This window comes from Lipotes vexillifer, unplaced genomic scaffold, assembly GCF_000442215.2.
Source record: "Lipotes vexillifer unplaced genomic scaffold, Lipotes_vexillifer_v1.1 scaffold1980, whole genome shotgun sequence".
Lineage (NCBI taxonomy): Eukaryota > Metazoa > Chordata > Mammalia > Artiodactyla > Lipotidae > Lipotes > Lipotes vexillifer.
The window spans coordinates 300,059-322,064 of record NW_006797999.1 but is presented as its reverse complement, the minus strand read 5'-3'; the positions used below and the strand labels follow the sequence as shown (position 1 = coordinate 322,064).

At 40.9% G+C, this 22,006-nt stretch overlaps 1 protein-coding gene across 1 annotated transcript in view; it reads right to left on the bottom strand.

The window, feature by feature from the left end:
* The window catches only part of LOC103084768 (CUB and sushi domain-containing protein 1-like), a 338,785-nt gene that overhangs the window by 63,583 nt on the left and 253,196 nt on the right, over window positions 1-22,006 (bottom strand). The window contains 2 exon segments of the mRNA XM_082931482.1: window positions 1,667-1,861; window positions 13,375-13,560. Coding sequence (XP_082787608.1) covers window positions 1,667-1,861; window positions 13,375-13,560 — 381 coding nt within the window.

Below are 22,006 nucleotides of genomic sequence, written 5' to 3'. Positions count from 1 at the left end.
GGACACGGTGGAATATCCTAGAGTGAGAATAACACACTCTTCAAGAAGTGGCCACTATCCCAGCTGACTTCACAGTTGTTATGGATACGCTTAGAAGGTGGTCAAAGGTCATCTCTTCATCTGGAGCTAACTGGACAAGCAGAGTGGGAGCTCCTAACATTTCCGGCCCCTAAGCAGGTAGGTAACCCAAACACTTAGATCCAGGAGATCCTGTGGACTGGGCCATTTAGATAAAACATAGGCAAACAACAAAATAAATAAAAATACAGCTCCTTAGCTGTAACAATGATTTGGATGACAATACATTTGAAGATTCTATTGGTTCAGTTCCAATAAAATGTAGACCTGGTGTTTATTCTGTGAAAAAGCTACCACAGAGTGGCAGATTGGGCTCATAAAAATGTGCTCCTTATGCACTTAAGGACTGAGTCTCCAAGTCACATCTTGAGCTTCCTGGTGGGGACAGATGTGGGAAGGAGCGAGCTCACTAATTCAGACTCTAACACGGAGAAATTCAGTACCAGTTCAGTGACCAGACAACAGTCAAACCAGGACACTTTGGGGAATGATTTGGGGACCATTAATAAATAAGCTTCAGGCAGGGCTGTCCAGGGCCTGGGGGTGCTGTCCACTTGGATTATGAGCTCGCAGAGGTCCTGACCCTTCCTGATTCGCCTCTGTGATGCTGGTGAAGAGCTTTAGTGGAAGCTTCATTACCATTTGTTCCATTAAAAGTGGAATTAGAATGATTATCACAGACAGTGAAGCATTATTTCTTTTGTCTTTTTTCCATTTTTATTCTGGTTTATTCTTACTAAGCTGTGTATTTTATAAATATGACACTAGTCTAACTGCTTGTTTTTGTGCATGATAATTTCCTGTGAACAATCCCACTAAAGATTGTATATTAAATATGTCTGAATCAAACAGGGCTCTGAACAATGCTAATATTGTTTTATTTTTCTGTTTATTCATATTTATTATGAAACCCACTCAGAGGCTTAACTGCTTATCTTGTACCTATGAGAATAATAATCTCCCTTTTCAAGACAGTCATTAAATGAGAACACAATATCCTTAGCATAAATACACACATTCCCAAGATCCTAATTAAAAGGTCTGAATAGTCAGTGCATGGAATAAGATTGACCTTTTTAAATACAGGCCTGGATTTGTTTTTGAGCTGATCTGAAATATCGAGTATTCTAATATTTCAACATTTGTAAAATATGATTGTCAACAAGAAAAAGACAGCATTTAACACTTAATGCAGTGGTCATATATTTAAGCACATCAGATAAAAATACACATTTATGGGCTTCCCTGGTGGCGCAGTGGTTGAGAGTCCACCTGCCGATGCAGGGGACACGGGTTCGCGCCCCGGTCCGGGAAGATCCCAGATGCCGGAAAGCGGCTGGGCCCATGAGCCATGGCCACTGAGCCTGCGCGTCCGGAGCCTGTGCTCCTCAACGGGAGAGGTCACAACAGTGAGAGGCCCGTGTACCGAAAAAAAAAAAATACACGTTCATTGTTGTAATGAAAAGAAATGCCATAGGGTTACACTGTTAATCTATAGGACGATAGATTACAGTCCCTTAAAAGGTGGATGTCATCGCTGTCAGTGATTCAGGATGGCCTCGAGGTCAGGAGCACACCTGTTACTCACCTCTGCATCTCGGCCTCTCTGCCCCTATGCTCCACGTGCCATTGGCGTGGCACTGCACCAGCCTCTGGCCCTCCAGGTAATACCCGGGGCTACAGCTCAGCACCACCTGGGCTCCATACTCATTCAGGGATCCTGACACCAGTCTCCAGGTGACATGTTCTGAAAGCTGGGCTTCAATGCCAGGGCAAGTGACGGCTGGAAAGAAACACACTTAACATCATCACTTTGTTCTCAAGGGGTCAGACCAGGCCTGCTTTTCATGGTAAAGGCCTCCTGTATGAAACTCATCGTGCTGTACAGAAGAGATGCCATCACCTGTTATTTGCGGTTTTCTCTACTACCCACATAGCCACACAAAAACGATCCCATATGCAAAATGCATTCCACAGCCTCATGGCAAGTGCACTGGAAATCTTGCAGTGGGATTACATGTAAAGGGATAAATCACTTCCACAAAGTCTCGAGGTTCATTGAAAATGATCATCAGGTAAGTGTAGGCATGAACAGAAAAATCTTACTTCTAATTTGTCTCTATCCTCTGAGAAACTTGAAATGGTAATTGAGTAACTGAAAACCAGCTTAGACCAAGAAAATCAGATGCCCTCATTCCCTTCCTCCCTACGTAATACGCTCTATTACAGGATTTATTAGCACACAAAATCCACATGCACACACATTAATACTATACAGAAAAGTGTTTAACGAATCTTAAAGGAGAGATTCTATTCATGTCCTTAGGCAGTGAACTAGAATTATAGTAGCTACTTAATAAAGAGCAGTAAGAACACTTTTAATAAGAGTAGTAATAGCAGTAGCTGTAGTACAATACTACCGAAGTGGAGTCAAGGAATTTATGACGATGCTGAAAATGTGTGCAAGATTTGGTATATGTGAGTTTATATATTTTCTGAAGAGTACAATAATATTTCAAATTAATTTTACAATGTTAGGAACTAGAACCCTCCTTCCCTAAATATGAAACTACATTGGCTAATAACCTTCACGGTCAGCTACCCACAAAGTTGACCAGATTGATTAATTTATTGATCCTGGAAGAATTAGCTAAAGAGACCATGTTTTTTTGTTTTTTGTTTTTTTCAGAATAATATTAATAAATACATTTTACTTATAAATTCTATACAAGTTCATTATAATTGAATCAGACATATCCAAAATGTTACAAAAATCCCATTTAGTCTTCTCTTGGTAACTTTACCATTACTATGTGCAAATAAACAGAAAAAATAGGCCTTTTTGGTATTATTGCAATAATAATATCAACAAGGTTTAAAATGTGAAAAGCATTTTCTAATTTAAAAATCATCCTTAGACCGAGTTCTCAGGTATTTTTTAGGTAAAACAATTATCCAAAATTTATATGGATAGTCAAGCATTTTACCTAGTGATATAAATAATGTTTTTTTCTAACCAGATTACCTTTAGAATTTCAGGCATGATTGCCATTTCTGAAAAGACTTGAATGTCTTTAAACTGACAAATCCATAACTCAATTTCAATCCTGCTGCATATTTCAAATAAAATCTGGGACTTCTCTGGTGGCACAGTGGTTAAGAATCAGTCTGCCAATGCAGGGGACACAGCTTCGAGCCCTGGTCCGGGAAGATCCCACATGCCGCGGAGCAACTAAGCCTGTGTGCCACAACTACTGAGCCCGTGCGCCTAGAGCCCATGCTCCACAACAAGAGAAGCCACCGCAACGAGAAGCCCGCACACTGCAACGAAGAGTAGCCCCTGCTCACCTCAACTAGAGAAAGCCCGCGTGCAGCAACGAAGACCCAACGCAGCCAAAAATAACAATAAATAAATAACTTTTTAAAAATCTAATTTAAATTTTCAAATAAAATCCACTTCATTTCATCAAAGCTGTGTTTCTAGAATTAACTTGATTGTTTTTAATTACTGAACTATCTTTTGTAAACTCTGTTTCTGCCAAGAAGGATTCAATGTTGGCTTACACAGTGGAATCAGAAGTTTTCTTCCGCTAATATCATCCACAGCAGTGGTTTCCAAATTCTGCGTGATTACCTTTCTTTCTTTATTTTAGTTTTTATTAAAACAAAAATTGGGGGGGGGGGCTTCCCTGGTGGCACAGTGGTCGAGAGTCCGCCTGCCAATGCAGGGGACACAGGTTCGTGCCCCGGTCCGGGAAGATCCCACATGCCGCAGAGCGGCTAGGCCCGTGAGCCATGACCGCTGAGCCTGCGCATCTGGAGCCTGTGCTCCGCAACGGGAGAGGCCACAACAGTGAGAAGCCCGTGTACCACAAACAAACAAACAAAAGTTTAACATCTTTATTGGAGTATAATTGCTTTACAATGGTGTGTTAGTTTCTGCTGTACAACAGTCAATCAGCTATACATGTACATATATACCCATATCCCCTCCCTCTTGCGTCTCCCACCCTCCCTATCCCACCCCTCTAGGTGGTCACAAAGCACTGAGCTGATCTCCCTGTGCTATGCGGCTGCTTCCCACTAGCTATCTATTTTACGTTTGGTAGTGTGCCTACGTCCATGCCACTCTCTCACTTCGCCCCAGCTTACCCTGCCCCCTCCCCGTGTCCTCACCGCTTTCTTTATCAAAATGGTATTTGGTTTCCTTTTAATTATCTGATTCTGGTTTAATTGTTTGCTTGCATCTCTGTCTGCCTGCTAGACTCTAAGTTCTTTTATTGTAAACATTATATCTTTTTACAGTTTTTTTTTGAGAATAATGTCTGACAAAGTAGGTGCTGGTGACACATTCTAGTCTGTGTGTGAGTGTGTGTGTGTGTGCTTTGAAAAGAAACATGCCCCCCCAAAAAAAGGGCTATGGCAGCAAAAACAAAACACAACAGCAACAGCAACAAAGAACAAAGAAACTGAGGCAATAAAAGCATATGGGTAGAAATTGAGAGTAAAAAGAATAATGAGAACTGGAATAAATATTTATCTAAAGTCTACGGTGGCCTACTAAAGGAAGAGAGGGGAAGGGTGGAGCTTTCCAGAAATTTCTGCAGATGTGATTTTATTTGATATTTTCAAAGATGCCCCAAGGGGGAGACTATAGAGAAATGTCTGAGTTTGAACGACCTATGATGTTTATTTGGGTGGTAAAATCCAAGTTATGCGAACCAAGATGACAGGAGAAGACCAATCCCTCCAAACTGTGGTCAGTAGATCCCCTCTTGGTGAATTTTACTACATGCAGGTCTGCACTCATAAAAGAACAAGGCAAACGGTCCCCATAAAAGGATCAGCCCTGCTGCGTCCTGCCCGTCAAGCTGCCACAGAGAATGCGCTTTGTTGCTTGGCCCCGGGAACAAGCAAGCCACAGCCTTCCTTGTACCAGCTCTAGGGGCTTTGTTGGGGGGGGGGGGGGGAAGAGACCCAGAACATTCTGCATGCCCCACACGCCTACCTGATCTCCTGACTGCACTCTGGGGGACAGCCCAGCCCCCCAAGTCAGAACCTGAAAACTGTTCTCATGTGCTCACCCCGCAACCCTGAGTCACTGTGCTCCCTCACCCCCAACTCCTCCAGCCGCTGCCTCCCCCAACCTGCAAGTTGAGCTCTTAACTCCACCTGCATGTCCTTAAAGGAATTTCATAAAAATATTAATCTCCTTCCACTTCATTAAAAACCCAAAAGTTTCCCTCAGAAGCTCAGATAAATTGATGGTATGAGATGCAAAGTATAGTAAATATTTATACCTTAAAGAAAAACATCACTTTTACTCAGATCCAAGAGAATAATACCACAGCAATTTGATATTATACTTTTGAATATTCATTCAATAGAAATACATGACTACTGCTAAAATTGGTTCTATTCTGTGTTCTCCTTGAACTGTCCATTCTGGAGTTCCCACAGAAACTTATTCTAATATGTTTTATGTTTAAACTCCTTTATGAATAATCCTATTATATTTATCAGTAGCAAATTGTACTGTCATTTTATTATCAATGTATGATTGATTAAATTAACAATACAATAATTTTTCATCTATTTTAAGCACAAAAAGTAGCATTTCTTTGGGAATACACCAGTTAATGAATGACATAGATAAGCCTTTTTTACTGTTCATGCATTACTGATTATTAGAAAGACACTAGGTTTGGTATTGATTTTATTACTAAGTTTTACTTTTTATAGATTTTTATTACAGATATTTGATTTATGTTAAGAAAGTTTAACATAAACAAGGAAATGGTAAGGGAAATTGTTTTGTTACAGCAATATCTCTCACTCATACTTAGTTATACACCAAATATCACCACTATCAAAAATCATTTGATAGAAACTGTTTAAATTGTATTGGAAACGAGGAGTTAGAATCCACTAGACCTGTAAACAGAAAGCCACTGGCTTTGTCTACACCTCACCAGTGCTTGGGACTCTTTCCTCGATTTGGTGCTCTGGAGGGTTTTGTGTTATTTATTTTGTTTTCTGGTTTTGTTGGTGTTGTTGGTTTCTTCCTTTTTTTTTTAGATATTCAGGTAAATTTGTATTGAAACATGTAAATAGAAAGTGCACAAATTGATATTATACAGTTAAGTACACTTTTATGTAATAAACACACCCCCCACCTGACCAGCAACCACATCGAGAACTAGAACTGCACACACACTCTCGCCACCAGGCACCCCCGCCTGCTCCCCAGCATGCACACTTCACTCAAGGGGAGAAAGAATGTGAACCGACTTCTAATGACATTAATGACCATCTAAACACTATAGATGGTGGGGCCTGTTTTGAACCCCATGTGAGTGGAGCCACGTGCTCTTTTACTTCTAACATCAGTATTATACTTTTGAAATTAACCCATGTTAAGCCATGGAGCTAGAGTGCTTATTTGTATTTCTACATGTGCTCCATTGTATAAATATACACGATCAATGTATCCATTCCTTACTGATGGCCATTGGGGTTGTCTCACATTTTTGGCTTTTACAAACTGCAGCTTTGAGCATGTCCTTAGATGAATATCCTTAGGCAAACCTGTAGGTATACTTCTAGGGAGGAACTACTGGCTCATAAGATATTTTCAGCTTTAGGACACGCTACCAAACATTTTTCCAAAGAGAATGTGTCAACTTACCACCTTTACCAGCAATGTATTAGAGTTCCAGTGACTTAACATTTCTGTTGATGCCAGGTCTCCTGTCTTTTTATTCTATAAAGTTATACATTCTGATGTGGGATGTAGTGGCATCTATTTGATATTCTGCATTTTTCTCACTGGAACTCTTTAAACAATCTTTGTTTGATACACATTCTTCAAATATCTTTACCCTTTTTAAGTTTGCCTTTATCAGGCTCTCAAACATATGTTTTGAAGAATAAAAGTACTGAAACTTAATGTAGTCCAATATATCTACTTTTTCCTTTGTTATCAGGTTTTTTTGTGAGCTTGCAAAGTCTTTACCTGACCCAGGCTCATGCAGGTGGGCTGGTGCAAAAGGGGAAGCTATATTTTCATAGAAGCTTTATGTTCCACCTTTCACCTTTAGCCTATAATCATCTTGCCTTGATTTTGTCTATGCTGTGGGGCGGGGATCCAGATTCACTCTCCCATATGAATATCCAGTTGAGCCATTTACTGAAAAGATCTCTGTCTTTTCCCTCATTGGGCTGCAGCGTCACCTTTGTCGAAATATCAACCAATATTGTCCTGGGCTCTGTGCTCTCTGCCATTGGTCTGCTTTCCCTTGGACCAGCACCACCCCATTTTAAAGCCTGTGCCTGTATAATAAAACCAGGGTATCAGGTGTGCTGTGGAAATGCGTTGTTTGTGAGTCAGGCCTCTGAAGTCTGAGAAGGATTGAGAGGAGGCACGCCCTGTGCTGGAGAGTCTGCTCTGGCAGCTGGAACTGGAGGAAGAGTGAATATGGAGGTTTAGGGTTTGGGAATAGGTCTCCTTTCACTTTCCCCTCTGACAGATCCTGGAAACAACTTGCATACCTTAGGGTTACGCTTCCCCGGTTTGAGGTCACTGTAGACAAGGCTCTGGAGAGTCCAACCTCTGCCACCTGCCAAGACACAACTGCTGTGACTCTCCCCACCACACCTGTTCCACCAGGTGCACTGCCGGCTGCCCCCTGCTTCCCACACCCAGCTCTCTTTCGGGGGAGCACCCTTCCTTCCCCCAGTATGACACATACTCAATCTTAAGTCATATGTTACAGCAAAGCGTTGTTGATTGGATCAATGAGAGACTCAACATGCTCACAGTGAAGGCTTTCTCTGAAAGGATGCTCTGGGGGAGAAGCCCCGTATGAGCCCAGAGGACTGTGGCTTCTGCTGTGCATGTATGTAAGCGGGAGAAAGCATGGTACATGCACCAGGACCCCCCCACACACACACAAGGACACAATCCGGGATTCCCTGGAACGTGGGCTTCAGACCTCAGTGGTGAAAGAAAATCAAGAGGGGTGCATGTGAGGAGGGTTGATGGGGTGTCTGTGGCCAGTGAGAGCACAGATGCCTTCTTCCCTTTTTTACTCTTCTCTGTAGTTTCCAGGTTTTCTACACATTATTAATGGCCAGAGCAAAACCAATCAAGTGATGGCCTGATGACCACAGAGAGCACTGTATTTCAAGAGAGAATAATACATGGGCTTCCCTGGTGGCACAGTGGTTGAGAGTCCACCTGCCGATGCAGGGGACACGGGTTCGATCCCTGGTCCGGGAAGATGCCACATGCCACGGAGCAACTAAGCCCGTGTGCCGCAACTACTGAGCCTGCACTCTAGAGCCCACGAGCCACAACTACTGGGCCCACGAGCCACAACTACTGAAGCCTGCGTGCCTAGAGCCCGTGCTCCACAACAAGAGAAGCCACCACAATGAGAAGCCCGTGCACCGCAACGAAGAGCAGCTCCCGCTCACCACAACTAGAGAAAGCCCGCGTGCAGCAATGAGGACCCAACGCAGCCAAAAATAAATAAATAAATTTATAAAAATAAATAAATCAATTTTAAAAACACCCTTTTCACATTGTCTGTATAAATGTATACATAATTTTACACTGAGTGACCCTCACAACAATATGGGGAGAGAGGGGATGGGCGGTCCTATTACTTGTATTTCATGGAGCAGCCAGTAAGCTGGGCCCGCCCCCCACGGTTAGATCCCCGACCTGTATATCTCTGAGGCTGCCATTTCCTCCACAGCTTGACAACCCCACTTATTCTGTACATGACTAAAACAATTGGCACCAACGAAATCAGTGCGAACTCTGGGCACACCAATATATAAATAATGACAATTTTTAAAGAATGTTTTAAAATATCGGTCCATCTGGAAAATGTAGCAAAAGAAAGCGTTTTGCTTCCATAAATGTTATAAACCAGTACTTATGACAGTTGTAAGTGACTCAATCGCCAGGTCAAGTGTAGTGAAATTAAATGTTCTCCAAAACAAGCAGGTTTAGCTGAGTTGACAGAGTGCTCCATCTGCCAGTTTACCTCATATTCCTAACTTTTTTAAAGCAGAAATATAGATTATCTTCTATCACCTTAAAAAAAAAAACCACAACAACTCTTATGGAATAATTTTCTTCTATTTCAAAAAATTCAAGAGAAGATGTGCGGACGACCATTCCCAAGTCACATGGTTAAGAGAACTAAGGGCTGACACGGGTGACGATGCAGTTTTGTATTAAAAATCCCTAAATACTCCTCCTCAGATCAGACCTACTGAAAGCACAGACAATAAAGTTTCTGTGTAGAAAGGATGCCGTTTCTCTATCTTGTGAATGTTTCAAAGACAACACAAAATAGTTCACATTTTACTTGAGAGAGGTTGGCTTTTCATTTCACCGTGAGTGATCCTGATTTATTAGAGTCATCCCGTCAGTAGCGAACCAGACAGGCTAACAGTTGTTTTGTATAAGATATTCAGACAATGACAGCATTGCCACCATAAATAAAGCCCTTTGGCCTCCCTCTCATAAATTACAGATACTGCTCATGAATCTTCTGTGATATTCTAATCAGCCCCAAGATGCAGGGATGCAATTGCCTTTTCTTTATAATGCAGATATTCCCCCATCACACTCAATGTGGGTATGTGCTTTTTATTACCAAGTTTAGTTCAAGCACATTTAATTAGATGGATAAAATTATGATCCGACGCCATTGGAGTAAAATGATTTAGCCAGCCTCAGAGCTGCTTGCATTCACAATCTAGTCCAGCTTTCAGTGTGCCATTAACGTGTGCATCACTAGCTGGGGAAGGGCACAGCTAGTCTTAGTTCTGGTGCATGGGAAGCGGAAGAAAAAGCTGCTTTGGCTTCGGTAAATAAGAAGCATAAAGCGGGGAAACCCAGGGCACCCGCTGACTTCAACGCATCCCATGCCGCCGTCTAACTTCAACAAGCATTCCCTGTGAGGAAATGCTTCCACAAAGGCTGGGTTGAGATCCTGGAATTCTTAAAGGTAAACATTCTCTTTAAATGAATGTTTTTACCTCAGAGCTTAGCGAAATAATTAGCATGATTAGCTGTGAGTTATTTAGAATAACAGTAGGTAGATGGATAGAGTTTCGAAGTAAACTTCTAGAGTGTAACTTACAGGCTCACCTGAGAGACATCAGCATTGCAGAGGCACAGACTTAAAAAGTCAGGAGACTTTAGAACTCCTGGGTCCTTCTCCAAGATTCTTGACTGAACCTAGACTCTCATAACACTTACATTCTCAGCATCCTGGAATTGCCAGATTTCTGCTTATTCTTGTGATGACTACCTTTTCCACTTGTGAAGTTTCCAAGCCCTTATGAGATCAGACATATTTTTCTGCCCTGGGCTCCTTGTCATTTTGCTTCTGTGGTCAGACAATAAATATACACTACCAGAGTCAGACCACGGGACACTGAAATAGCAAACTGAAGCCTAAATACCATCCATGAAACCTCATTTCAACAAGACCCATATTGAAGTAACCTCATCCACTTAGTGATACTAAGTGGCAAACACTGTTCAGAATTTTTTTTGCAAATTCTATAATCTAGGTTCCATAAGAAATCTATTTCTAAAATTACATAATATGGCTGAGTTTATAATTACACAAAATGAGCCTAAGCCAAGCCCTGGAAAGGATGAAAACAGTATTCCAATCCGGGTGTCTGTGTGTCTGTAGAAAGAGAATGAGAGATGGAATCCCACAGCGATCTTGCCTTTCTGACTTGGGGGAGTTTTCGGAACTAAATTCACTGCAAGTAGCTTTAGTTCATTACGTCTTCATTCAAACTAATAATAAATGGTCTTCCAAGGGGTCTTAAAGAGGAGGGGCCTCCACGCAGCTCTTGTCCCCAGAGACCATGGCCCTGCACTGAGCAGCTGTCAGGTGCTTGGCAAGAAGAATAAACAAGGGGACTTCCCTGGTGGCGCAGCGGTTGGGAGTCCGCCTGCCGAAGATTTAATGTTCAGATTTTTTAAATGTGTTAAAAAAATTAATTGAGGCAAATTCTGTTACTAGCAAGGGACATCAATGTGTGGCACAAAGGAAAGAGCAAGGACTGGACAGTCACAAATATCTGCTCTATCCCTTATCAGTGGCATCTCATCTTGGACAAGTTACTCATTCTATTAAAAAAAAAAAAAAAAAAAAGACCCCAGTCCAGGCACACTCGTTACTTCCTCTGTGTCTGTCACCTCTCCCCACAGTGTTTACATCAGGCCATCTGTCTAAGGCCCCGTGCAGATGACCAGGCGGATGTCCTGGCAGAGCAGGGATGAGTTAGGGCGTGTGCAGGGCTCCCCCTAAGAGCAACTCCCTGGTTGCCCTGTGCCCAGAGGAGGCCCTCACACACTTTACTGGTGGAATCCAAGACACGATGTCTGCTTCCCTCTCTCTGAAACTCTGCTTCTCTCTTTCTCTACCCTCAAATCAGGACTTAAAAAGCTATGCTGTGCTGCTTTTTTCTCACAATTGTCACGTAGTTAACCCTTGTGTTGAATTTCTATGACGCCAATCCACTTATTGGCCGATGTAAACCACCTGCTTTGGAATTCTGGAGACCAGGCTCCAGATGGCAAATAAGCATATGAAAAGATACTCCACATCAAATGTCACTAGGGAAATGCAAACTAAAACAAGGAGATACCACTACACACCTATTAGAAGGGCCAAAATCCAGAGCACTGACAACAGCAAATGCTGGTGAGGGTGTGGAGCAATGGGAACTCTTATCACTGCTGGTGGGGATGCAGGATGGTGCAGTCACTTTGGAAGACAGTTTGGCAGTTTCTCACAAAACTAAACATACTCTTATCATATAATCCAGCAATCATGCTCCTTGGTATTTACCCAAAGGATTTGAAAAGTTATGTCCACAAAAACCTATACACGGATGTTTATAGTAGCTTTATTCATAATTGCCAAAACTTAGAAGCAACCAAGATGTCACTCAGCAAGTAAATGGATACAAATGGTGGTTCATCTGACAATGGAATATTATTCAGCTAAAAAGAAATGAGCTATCAGGCCATGAAAAGACATGACAAAACCTTAAACGCATATTACTAAGTGAAAGAAGCCAATCCGAAAAGGCTACTGTGTGATTCTAACTATATGACAGTCTGGAAAAGGCAAAACTATAGAGACAGTAAAAAGATTAGTGGTTGCCAGGAGTTGAGGGGTAGGGATTGCCTCAACAGTGCCTTATTGACACTCAGGAATGCAATAATTATTTGCAAAAAAGAAAAAAATAGGTTAAAATGATGGCAAGGAAAATAAAAAGTATGGAGGAAAGTTGATTATTTTTTGTAAACATTTATATGTTCATACCTAAAATGTTCAAATAATTTTAACATGACCAAAACACTATACACAAAAAAGTCAATAAATTAATATTATAATAGAAGCCCATGAGATCTATTTTGCAAATATCTTAAGAGCAAAAATATTGTATATGTAGAAATACTATGTAGTTTTCAATTTTTAGAAACTAGGCAGTTAGATTATTTCCAATTTGAGGCAGTTTTGTAGAGCAGCAATGAAACTCTTGGTATAAATTGTGTGTGTGGGCATGTACGTGTGTGTGTGTGTGTGTGTGTGTGTGTGTGTGTGTGTGTGTGTGTCAACTTTTGTTCTTTTTGGCTTTGTGTTATGGCCTTGATTATTATTTTTTACGACGAGTTTGAGAATGAACCCAAACTTTTGACCCTTTTAAGAATATTATTACATACTGTAAATAGCATTCCAGAAAACTTACCCCACTTCACAAATCAGTGATATATTTATTGAGCATCAGTGTGTTATGCAGACCGGGTGATAAAAAAAATAGACTGCGCATTGCCTTGAACCTCACGGAACTTACAGTGAGATGGGAGACGCAGAGGAAGCTCGTGTTGAAGTACGTTTTAATGTTTTGTGTAGAGTGCTTAATTTCTCAATATCCTCTTGATTGCATCCCTCCAAATTGAAAATGGCAGCACAGTCAGGATTTGCTGTGTAAATTTCATGGTCTAGGTGCTGATGGAACCAACATGATTCCATATGACTCACCTTCAAGACTGCAGAGCTTATGGTAAATGGTCAGAGTGGCTGATATGGAATAAATTGGCGTTAACAAGACCACACTGCCAGAGACGAGCCCTCACACTCTGTGGGAGAGGATCTCCCACTCTGGAGCCTAGAGTTCTCACCAGCGCATTCCGTTCCTCTTTAAATCTGCGAAGATGGGCATGAGCGTTAGAACACTTACCGTTACACGTTGGGGGCTTCCCCCTGTTACTCCACAATCCATCTTCTTGACACACAGCTGTAGCCTGTTGACCGGCGTCCAGCTTAAAGCCCTCGTTACACTCATAGGTCACTTTACTATCCAACGTGAACTCATTCCCCGTGAATGAACCGTTTCCTGGGGACTCCGGGATTCCACAGGACACAGCTGAAAAGAAATGAAGCAAGCACAGGGTTATTCTGACAGACGTCATGAAATTTTCTTTTCTTTTTCTATTTTTCATCTCAAAGATGTATAAAAACTGTTAGATATTTGCATTTCTCACGTGTGTCATAAGTATGCATATTTCCAAAGTTGTAAGGGTCTTAAGAGTGAATGGGAAACAATGGAAAATGGATCAAAATACAGTATCTTTAAATTTATTATTCCAGAAGGTATGTCTGATGGCTCTCACGCAGTTTAATCACATGGACACGCCTTATCATATGGCCGTGGTCAAGAGAACAGTGTGATACATTCTACTTTATTTAATACTAGAAAGAAAGCATAGAATAATATCTCTACCATCACAAATGTATCACCATATTGATCCCTTGGTTTCGAGACTTCATAGGAATCGGAGTAAAGAATGGCCCACCTCAGGTCTCATAAACCTCCACCAGCTTAAGTCTTCCCACCCACCAACTCGCCAAAGACTCATTTTCCTTAAAGCACCAGGAAATTCTGTTAAACAGCAAATATTACCTTAGCTAAGAGCATCAAAGCATCCATTGTCATAAAATGTATTAGTTATAAACTATCTGTCAGAAAACAGGTCTGCGGAACTAAGGAATTAAGGGGAGATCTTAGAACAGAAGGCTCAGTCCTACAGAGATACGCAGGCTAGCTTTTACGAGAAAGGTCAGGCAAGAAAGGGGTATGAATGAAAAAGAAATTTTTAAAAACGAGTAAGATGGAGGGAGAGGTCAATATGAGCACTTCCTTCTTAAATTTGCTAGCTCTGATCCAGGCTTATCTACTATGAGATAAACAAACAAACAAAAACAATTCTCAAGTTAAATAAGTTACAGTAAGGAACACAGAGTAATGCAAGGGGATAAGAAGGAATTCCCAACACACCCAATTCCCGTGCTCTTGTCAAAGGGAAGCTCTGCAATCACTAAGTTAAGGATTTCTTTTACTCAATCAAAACCTAAGATATTATGGATTTTAAATCATCATGGGTTTTAAATTTAGATTATTTAAAGATTTTCCCACAGATTGCAATGAGAATATACACACGGTATGATAAAGCTGGAAGGATTGGTTGAAAGAGTTTACATAAAAATACAATTTACAGGTAAGGAAGAGAAAGATAAAATGACTTGCCTGGGTTAGCACAGCGACTTTGTTTAAAACCTGGGGCCGGGGACTTCCCTGGTGGTGCAGTGGTTAAGAACCTGCCTGCCAATGCAGGGAAAACGGGTTTAAGCCCTGGTCCGGGAAGATCCCACATGCCATGGAGCAACTAAGCCTACGCGCCACAACTACTGAGCCTCCGCTCTAGAGCCCGTGAGCCACAACTACTGAGCCTATGCTCTAGAGCCCACGAGCCACAACTACTGAGCCTGCGCACCTAGAGCCCGCACTCTGCCACAAGAGAAGCCACCATAATGAGAAGCCGGTGCACTGCAACGAAGAGTAGCCCCCGCTCGCCGCAACTAGAGAAAGTCTGAGTGCAGCAAAGAAGACCCAATGCAGCCAAAAATAGATAAGTAAATAAATTTATTAAAAACAACAACAACAAGAAAAAGTAACACCTAGGGCCAGAGAACAGACCTGATTCCCAAGTGAGACCACCTTCTGTTCTACAGGAGCCCAGGCCACCTGTGGTTCAGTGTCAGTTTTTGGGTTGTTGTCTTTATTATTTTTTCTTTATCAAAATCTTCAATGAATGCAATGGGAAATTATCAGAGGAGTAAAAGAAAATGTAGTGCTGATAAAAATCAAACTTCTGGGAAAAGTCAAGCTCTAAAATTTCTCTTGTGCTTAAATTTATGATCTATTTCAACCATCTGAAATATACATTGTGTGTGTGTGTGTGTGTGTGAAGCATAATAAAAATTTGCAAATGGAAAACAAAAAAACACAGACATATGGACATCATTTTGGACAAAGTACTGAAAATAATTGAATTATAACCATTGGCTTTCCAAAGCCGCTGCTTTGCCAAGGCAATGTATCAGTGTGAAGGCTGCTAAGTATTTTGCAAAATGTTCAGCTTTAATTACTGAATGTAGTAAATATCCTTTACGATCAAGATCTCAGAATATTGCCTGTCAATGTCTTGTCTCCTCACCATTTTCTCTGAGATTTCGCTCTAATAATCATTTGTTCATTCTCACAAACCTTAATTTCTCTGCCACTCACTGAAGCATGCCCAGCATCCTGCTTCCTTACAATTCTCATCTGGGGAGAACACCGAATGAAATGACATTTCTCTGGCAGGTTAAATGGGAAAGATGACATTCATTCTACAAGCACACAGGAAACCCTATCTTGAAAGGATTCAGACCCAGGAGGCCGAAACAGAACAGCTTTATAACTACTTCTGTTAAATCTGGAAGCTTATTGCACAAGTGAACCCTGATTCCCAGGACTTAAGAAGGTCCCACTTCATGTTGTCTGATCAACAACTGGGAATCTTTTTTGGCCTTGAGCTATAGGTTTTAGACCCTAGAGTGTCCTAACATCAGGCTATGTGGCACAGCTCAAACCAGAGGTTGGCACTCTATTAAAAATGGAATTCTTACACTTCTGATTCAATGAAGAATAGATGGAACAATTCTCATAGACTTGTAAATTCAGGCTTATGGGATGAGGGCAGTTTTCTGCTAAAATCCAGTATTCATTCATCTATTCATTCATTCCAGAAATTCCGCATGATAACTATTACATGGCAGATATTCCTTAGGTAATTTTTTAACGTCAGTTAGCTAAATGTATACAACTTTCAAAACCTGGAGAATTTTCTTACTTTCGGCATAGCTGAAGGGAGTAAAATTTCTTGTGTTTTTGTTTGTTTTGTTTTTTATTGTACTAACATAGCTTTATATTATTGCCTGGCAACCCAGACCAACGATCACATACTCATATCATGAAATTTACCTTCTGTTTGAGAGCACAGGTTTTAAAATCAGACATCTGAATTAGCTCTAGCCTCTGGCATTCGCCAGCTCCATGACTTGAGTTACTTAATGACTCGTTTCACTGCTCTCAAGTTAATAATACTCACCCCAGAGGTAACTGTGACGACTGCATGAAATAATGTGTACAAAACCATTAGCACTGTACTGACACCATGTAGGCACTCAGTAAATGACAAAATATTAACTTTATATGCATGCATCTATACACACAATTTTTACTTATTTCTTTTGTAAATGAAGATATGAATTGCAAGGAACAACTCCTTTTAATATATTTGTTAAAAGAGAGCAAAATGTAAATCAGAAGGAAGCTGGTTTATTTCTATTACATATCTCATGAGAGAGTTATCATTTTGGTTTCAAATAAATGGAAGAGACACTCCAATTTCCATTGTTGCAGCCTTCTTTAATAGTGCAAAATCCATGTGGGATTTTTTCTTTTCATATTTAAGGCCATAAAAGGAGCAATTTTTCTTCTCTCTGCAATTTTTCTTTCTTCTCTTATTGTTTCCTACTTCTTTCAAATACTTGTTCTCTGAAACTTACAATGGCTCCTTCTTTCTGCTGCTCCTCCGAGGCTCCAACACCTCACCATCTGCCTTGCTTTTCTTTTTCTTTTTTCTTGTTTCCTCTTCAAAAAGCTCAGTGATTCCTGGGCTTCAACTATGGCCTTAGACTTGTGATTCTCATATCTTGACATTCACGCTATCACCAGCTGCCTACTGAATTTCCACTTGGGCTCTGCCCACGCCTCAAGCCAGATTTGTGCATATCCTAGGTTGGTAGCTGTCCCTCACACAGCTGTCCTGACAGACTGCCTCAGTAAACCGTTCTTCCAGTAGTTCGGTAAGGTGAGCGAGATCCTTTTTTATTTTTTTGCAGTACGTGGGCCTCTCACTGTTGTGGCCTCTCCCGTTGCGGAGCACAGGCTCCGGACGTGCAGGCTCAGTGGCTATGGCTCACGGGCCCAGCCGCTCCGCGGCACGTGGGATCTTCCCGGACCGGGGCACGAACCTGCGTCCCCTGCATCGCCAGGCGGACTCTCAACCACTGCGCCACCAGGGAAGCCCGAGCAAGATCATTTGATTCAGGAGGAAGTAGGAGGGTTCTTTCCTCCTATTGCTTTCATGTGGTTGACTGACAGTCATTGTCTGAATATTTAAAAGTTTACTTCACACTCTCTGCTTTTTTCTCATTTCCCATTACCAGTATCCTAGTTCACATCCCCGTTACCTCAGAATGGTCTATCTTTCTGTTATCTGGACCCCACTTGGAGGGCTAGGGCAAACCCAGAGGAAGGCCACCCATAAGAGTATAAAACAGGGAAGAGAATGAGTGTCCTGAAGCAGGGTTTCCTGTGGCCTGGTTAAGGTAAGAGGCATGGTAGGTAATAAGGTCTGAAATGGGGCATCCAGGAGGTAATCCAATAGGTACCCAGATCATAATCAAAAAGACAGAGCCGAACATCAAATACGACAGGATCATTGCCACATATGAAGGACCACTGATCAGCTCTGGAGCTGGAGGGATGGAGAGCAGATGAAATGCACGGTAAAGAAGAGGATGTGGTGAGAGGTGAAGAATGGGATCTGAGCTGCAAGAAAAAACGGCAACCCTCTCTCACACTCTGCCTCAGGGGCACGGAAGGAAAAAGCCAGTTTCCCAAATGGTGACCTGTGAGTTGCTGAGGGGTCTTAAGTATACAGTGCAAGCATATAAGAGTTTCTGATTAAGACTTATATGTATATATGTGTGCCTTTATATATGTATGTGCACATATAGCCAAAAATTATGAGAATATTCTAGATTGTCTAGATTACTATCTATAATTGGGTTCTACTATATATCAGGGCCTGCATTTGCTCTTGTATTTATAATCATGTTGGAGCCAAGTAATTTGTTATAATCTAAGGAGAAAAATACCAGAGGCAGACAATATAGAAATCATGGGCCTGCTTCTAGTGAAAGCCAAATGACTTTACAGCAGGTAATAAAAATATAAGCTATATAGTTGTTCATATGGTGAAAATGATAAAAAGGTTGATTCTTAATATATGTATTTATGTATGTATATATATAGATATATATGTATGTATAGGGATATATGTACATACACACAAACACTACAGAGTAGTATCCATTAGTAATATATCACTTTTCAAGTAATAATTGAGTTTAAGAAAAACATTATCAGGCTTCCCTGGTGGCTCAGTGGTTAAGAATCTGCCTGCCAATGCAGGGGACATGGGTTTCAGTCCTGGTCGGGGAAGATCCCACATGCTGTGGAGCAACTAAGCCTGTGCACCACAACTACTGAGCCTGCGCTCTAGAGCCCACGAGCCACAACTACTGAGCCCACGTGCTGCAACTACTGAAGCCTGCATGCCCTAGAGCCTGTGCTCTGCAGCGAGAAGCCACTGCAATAAGAAGCCCACGCACTGCAACGAAGAGTAGCCCCTGCTCGCCGCAACTAGAGAAAGCCCGCGTGCAGCAACAAAGACTCAATCCAGCCATAAATTAATTAATTAATTAATTAATTAAAATTTAAAAAGAAAATCATCCAACTGGTTAAATTATTTTCTAACTTGAATTTTATAGGTTTTACATGCATTTAATTTTCAAATACAAATGTATAAGCATGTTTGTGTATGTTTAATAACAGTATAATAATTCAATTCAAAACTAGGCACATGAAAGTATTTTATAAAATACTGATTTTAAAGATCCATAAATGATGTGGGTTTGTATTGTATATGTACATATATCTATGTATGTATGTGTGAGCAGATGTACATATGTATATACAATCATGTATGAAACAATATCTACATCTTACTTTACATAGGATTTACAGTTTATATATCATTTTCACACCATGCTTTTTCATTCATTATTCACCACAAGCCTATTAAATAAGAGACCTTATTCTATTTTCTTACCGATAAAGATACAGATGCTAGATTTTTTTAATGATTTATCCCAAGTCTAACACTCACTAACTCAAAGACGGAGGTCTCAAACCCATGTCTGCTGAATTTAGATAGAACCTTCTATTGCATTTCAATAGATTCCTAGACCATTATAATTGTCTATTTTCAATTTTAGACCTGCCAGATTAGCCTTCATTAATGTTTTCATAACTTTATGCTCATTTTAAAACTATACAGTAGTTTCCTATTTCCTATAACATTAAACTTTAACTACTGTTTTTGGCTTTCAAGGCCAACCAAAATCTCCTGAGTCCCCATAATTCTCCACTCCCCCCAAAACTGAGCTGTGTGTGGCCAGCTGACCCTAAGTACCACTCCCCCGGATGGCTCACCCTCACTTCCTCACCTTAGTTTTTTGGTGTCTTTCCAACAAATGCCCTCCCTCGTCTGTGCCTATTTAAGCCCAAGTTAGCAGACTGGTTTCATTCCGTGTGTCTTACTCTGATTGGTAGTATTACTGGGTGGAAGAGTTTTTTTTTTTTTTTTAAACTTAGCAAGTATTTATCTGAAGTAAAGTCCTGCTTCCCAGAGACATGGGAATGCAGTTTCTGCAGCTGTCTGTTTAAGTATTACCTTGGGCACAGCCTTTCTAAAATTACTATTTGAAATAAATATCAGTGGGGCTTCAACAGTGCCTTCTGGTGTCCATGGCATCAGATTATCACCAAGACGCCTCTTCTTGGGTGGATGTTCAACATATACACATATTTTGTGATGGTAACATTTCACTATCGACTTTCTTGAAACAGAAAATTACAGCTTTGTTTTCCAGAAATATGCACTTTTTTGGTACTAGCTGCTGTCAAATGGGTTAATTGTCAAATAAAAGTACTAAAATTAAACATGAAATATATGGTTGTGGATTTACCGTGCAGTAAATCCCAAACCTCTAGCAAGAGCATTTGTACCAGTGTTTCTTACACTTTAAAGTATGTATGAATCCCAGGGATGTTGATAACATGCGTATTCTGAAACCACAGATCTGGGTTGGGGTTTGAAGCTGCTTCTCTAACGAGCTGTATGGTCTCAGAGGATGAAGGGTTCAGACCATCCTAAATGCTCCCTGGAAAGCTGCTAAGCCTTCCAGTTGGAATGCACTTGGTTTTTATCATCAAGCACCTTCCCTGACAGGGAGGTGCTGTGCTGGGTATGGAAACACCTGAGGAAAGACAGATGTGTTGTGGATGGTTTTCTTCCCGCTCACCCTGCAGCTGGCTGAGAATTCTGTCCCCATTTAAATGAGGCTCTGGCAGATCTGCAAGTGTGAGAGAAGGCCTGCTAAGCCTATGGGAGCCCATTTTAAAGCAGCCACTTATAACAACAATCAAGAATAACAGTAACAGTTCGTTAAGATGGAAAGTAAAGAGAAAATTACAAAGCACTTAAGAAGCTAGCACACCAGACACAGAAATGCTGTCCTTGGTAAATAAGATACATATTCCCTCAAATAGGAAGCTTTGCTTTTGTTACAAGGAAATCCTTGCACTTCCCCCCAAGCTGCTCTCTACACCGACACATGCTTTTAAAGCAAAACCTGGGGACATTCTCTGTTAACAATTTATGAAAAATGATCTTTGGATCAGTAGTTCTTGAGTTTCAGCCCCAAATCTGTAACCTATGATCTGTGTGACCCAGAGCATATACTTTAAAAATCTTTGATCCTCAATTTCCTCATTTGTATAAAGAAGGGCAAACTCAAAGTACTTTTTGAGAAATTTAAAATCTACAAAGTGCTTTGCTCTGTAAATAAAGTTCATTACCAAATGGAAATGGACTCACCCATAATTTGAACATGACCATATCCATCCACTCATTCATTCATTTTATCTACTCTGCCAATCTCTGTCTTATAACTGGTGCATTGAGACCACTTACATTTATTGTAATTATTAATATTGTAATTATTAATTATGTCTGCCATTTTATTTTTTTGTTTCTGTTTTCTTTTCCTGCCTTCCTGTGAGTTACTTGAACAGTTTTTGAACTTCATTTTGGTTTACCTACAGTAGTTATTTTTTGGCATATCTCTTTGTATAGCTTTTTTCAGTCATTGTTCCAGGTATTGAATATAGTATGTACACAACTTCTCAAGTCTATTATTTTCGATATCTTACCAGTTTGAGGGATGTGTAGAAATCTTACATTCTTTTATATCCATTTATCCACCCCTATTAATAATATCTTTTAATTATGTTTTTCTGTATACATTGAGAACTACATTAGGTAATGTTATAATTTTTGCTTGTCAAACAAAATTTGTCAAACAAATTGTCAAACACAATTTAGAACACTCAAAAAGAAAATGAGGGCCTCCCTGGTGGCACAGTGGTTGAGAGTCCACCTGCTGATGCAGGGGATGTGGGTTCGTGCCCCGGTCCGGGAAGATCCCACATGTCGCGGAGCGGCTAGGCCCGTGAGCCATAGCCGCTGAGCCTGCGTGTCTGGAGCCTGTGCTCCACAACGGGAGAGGCCACG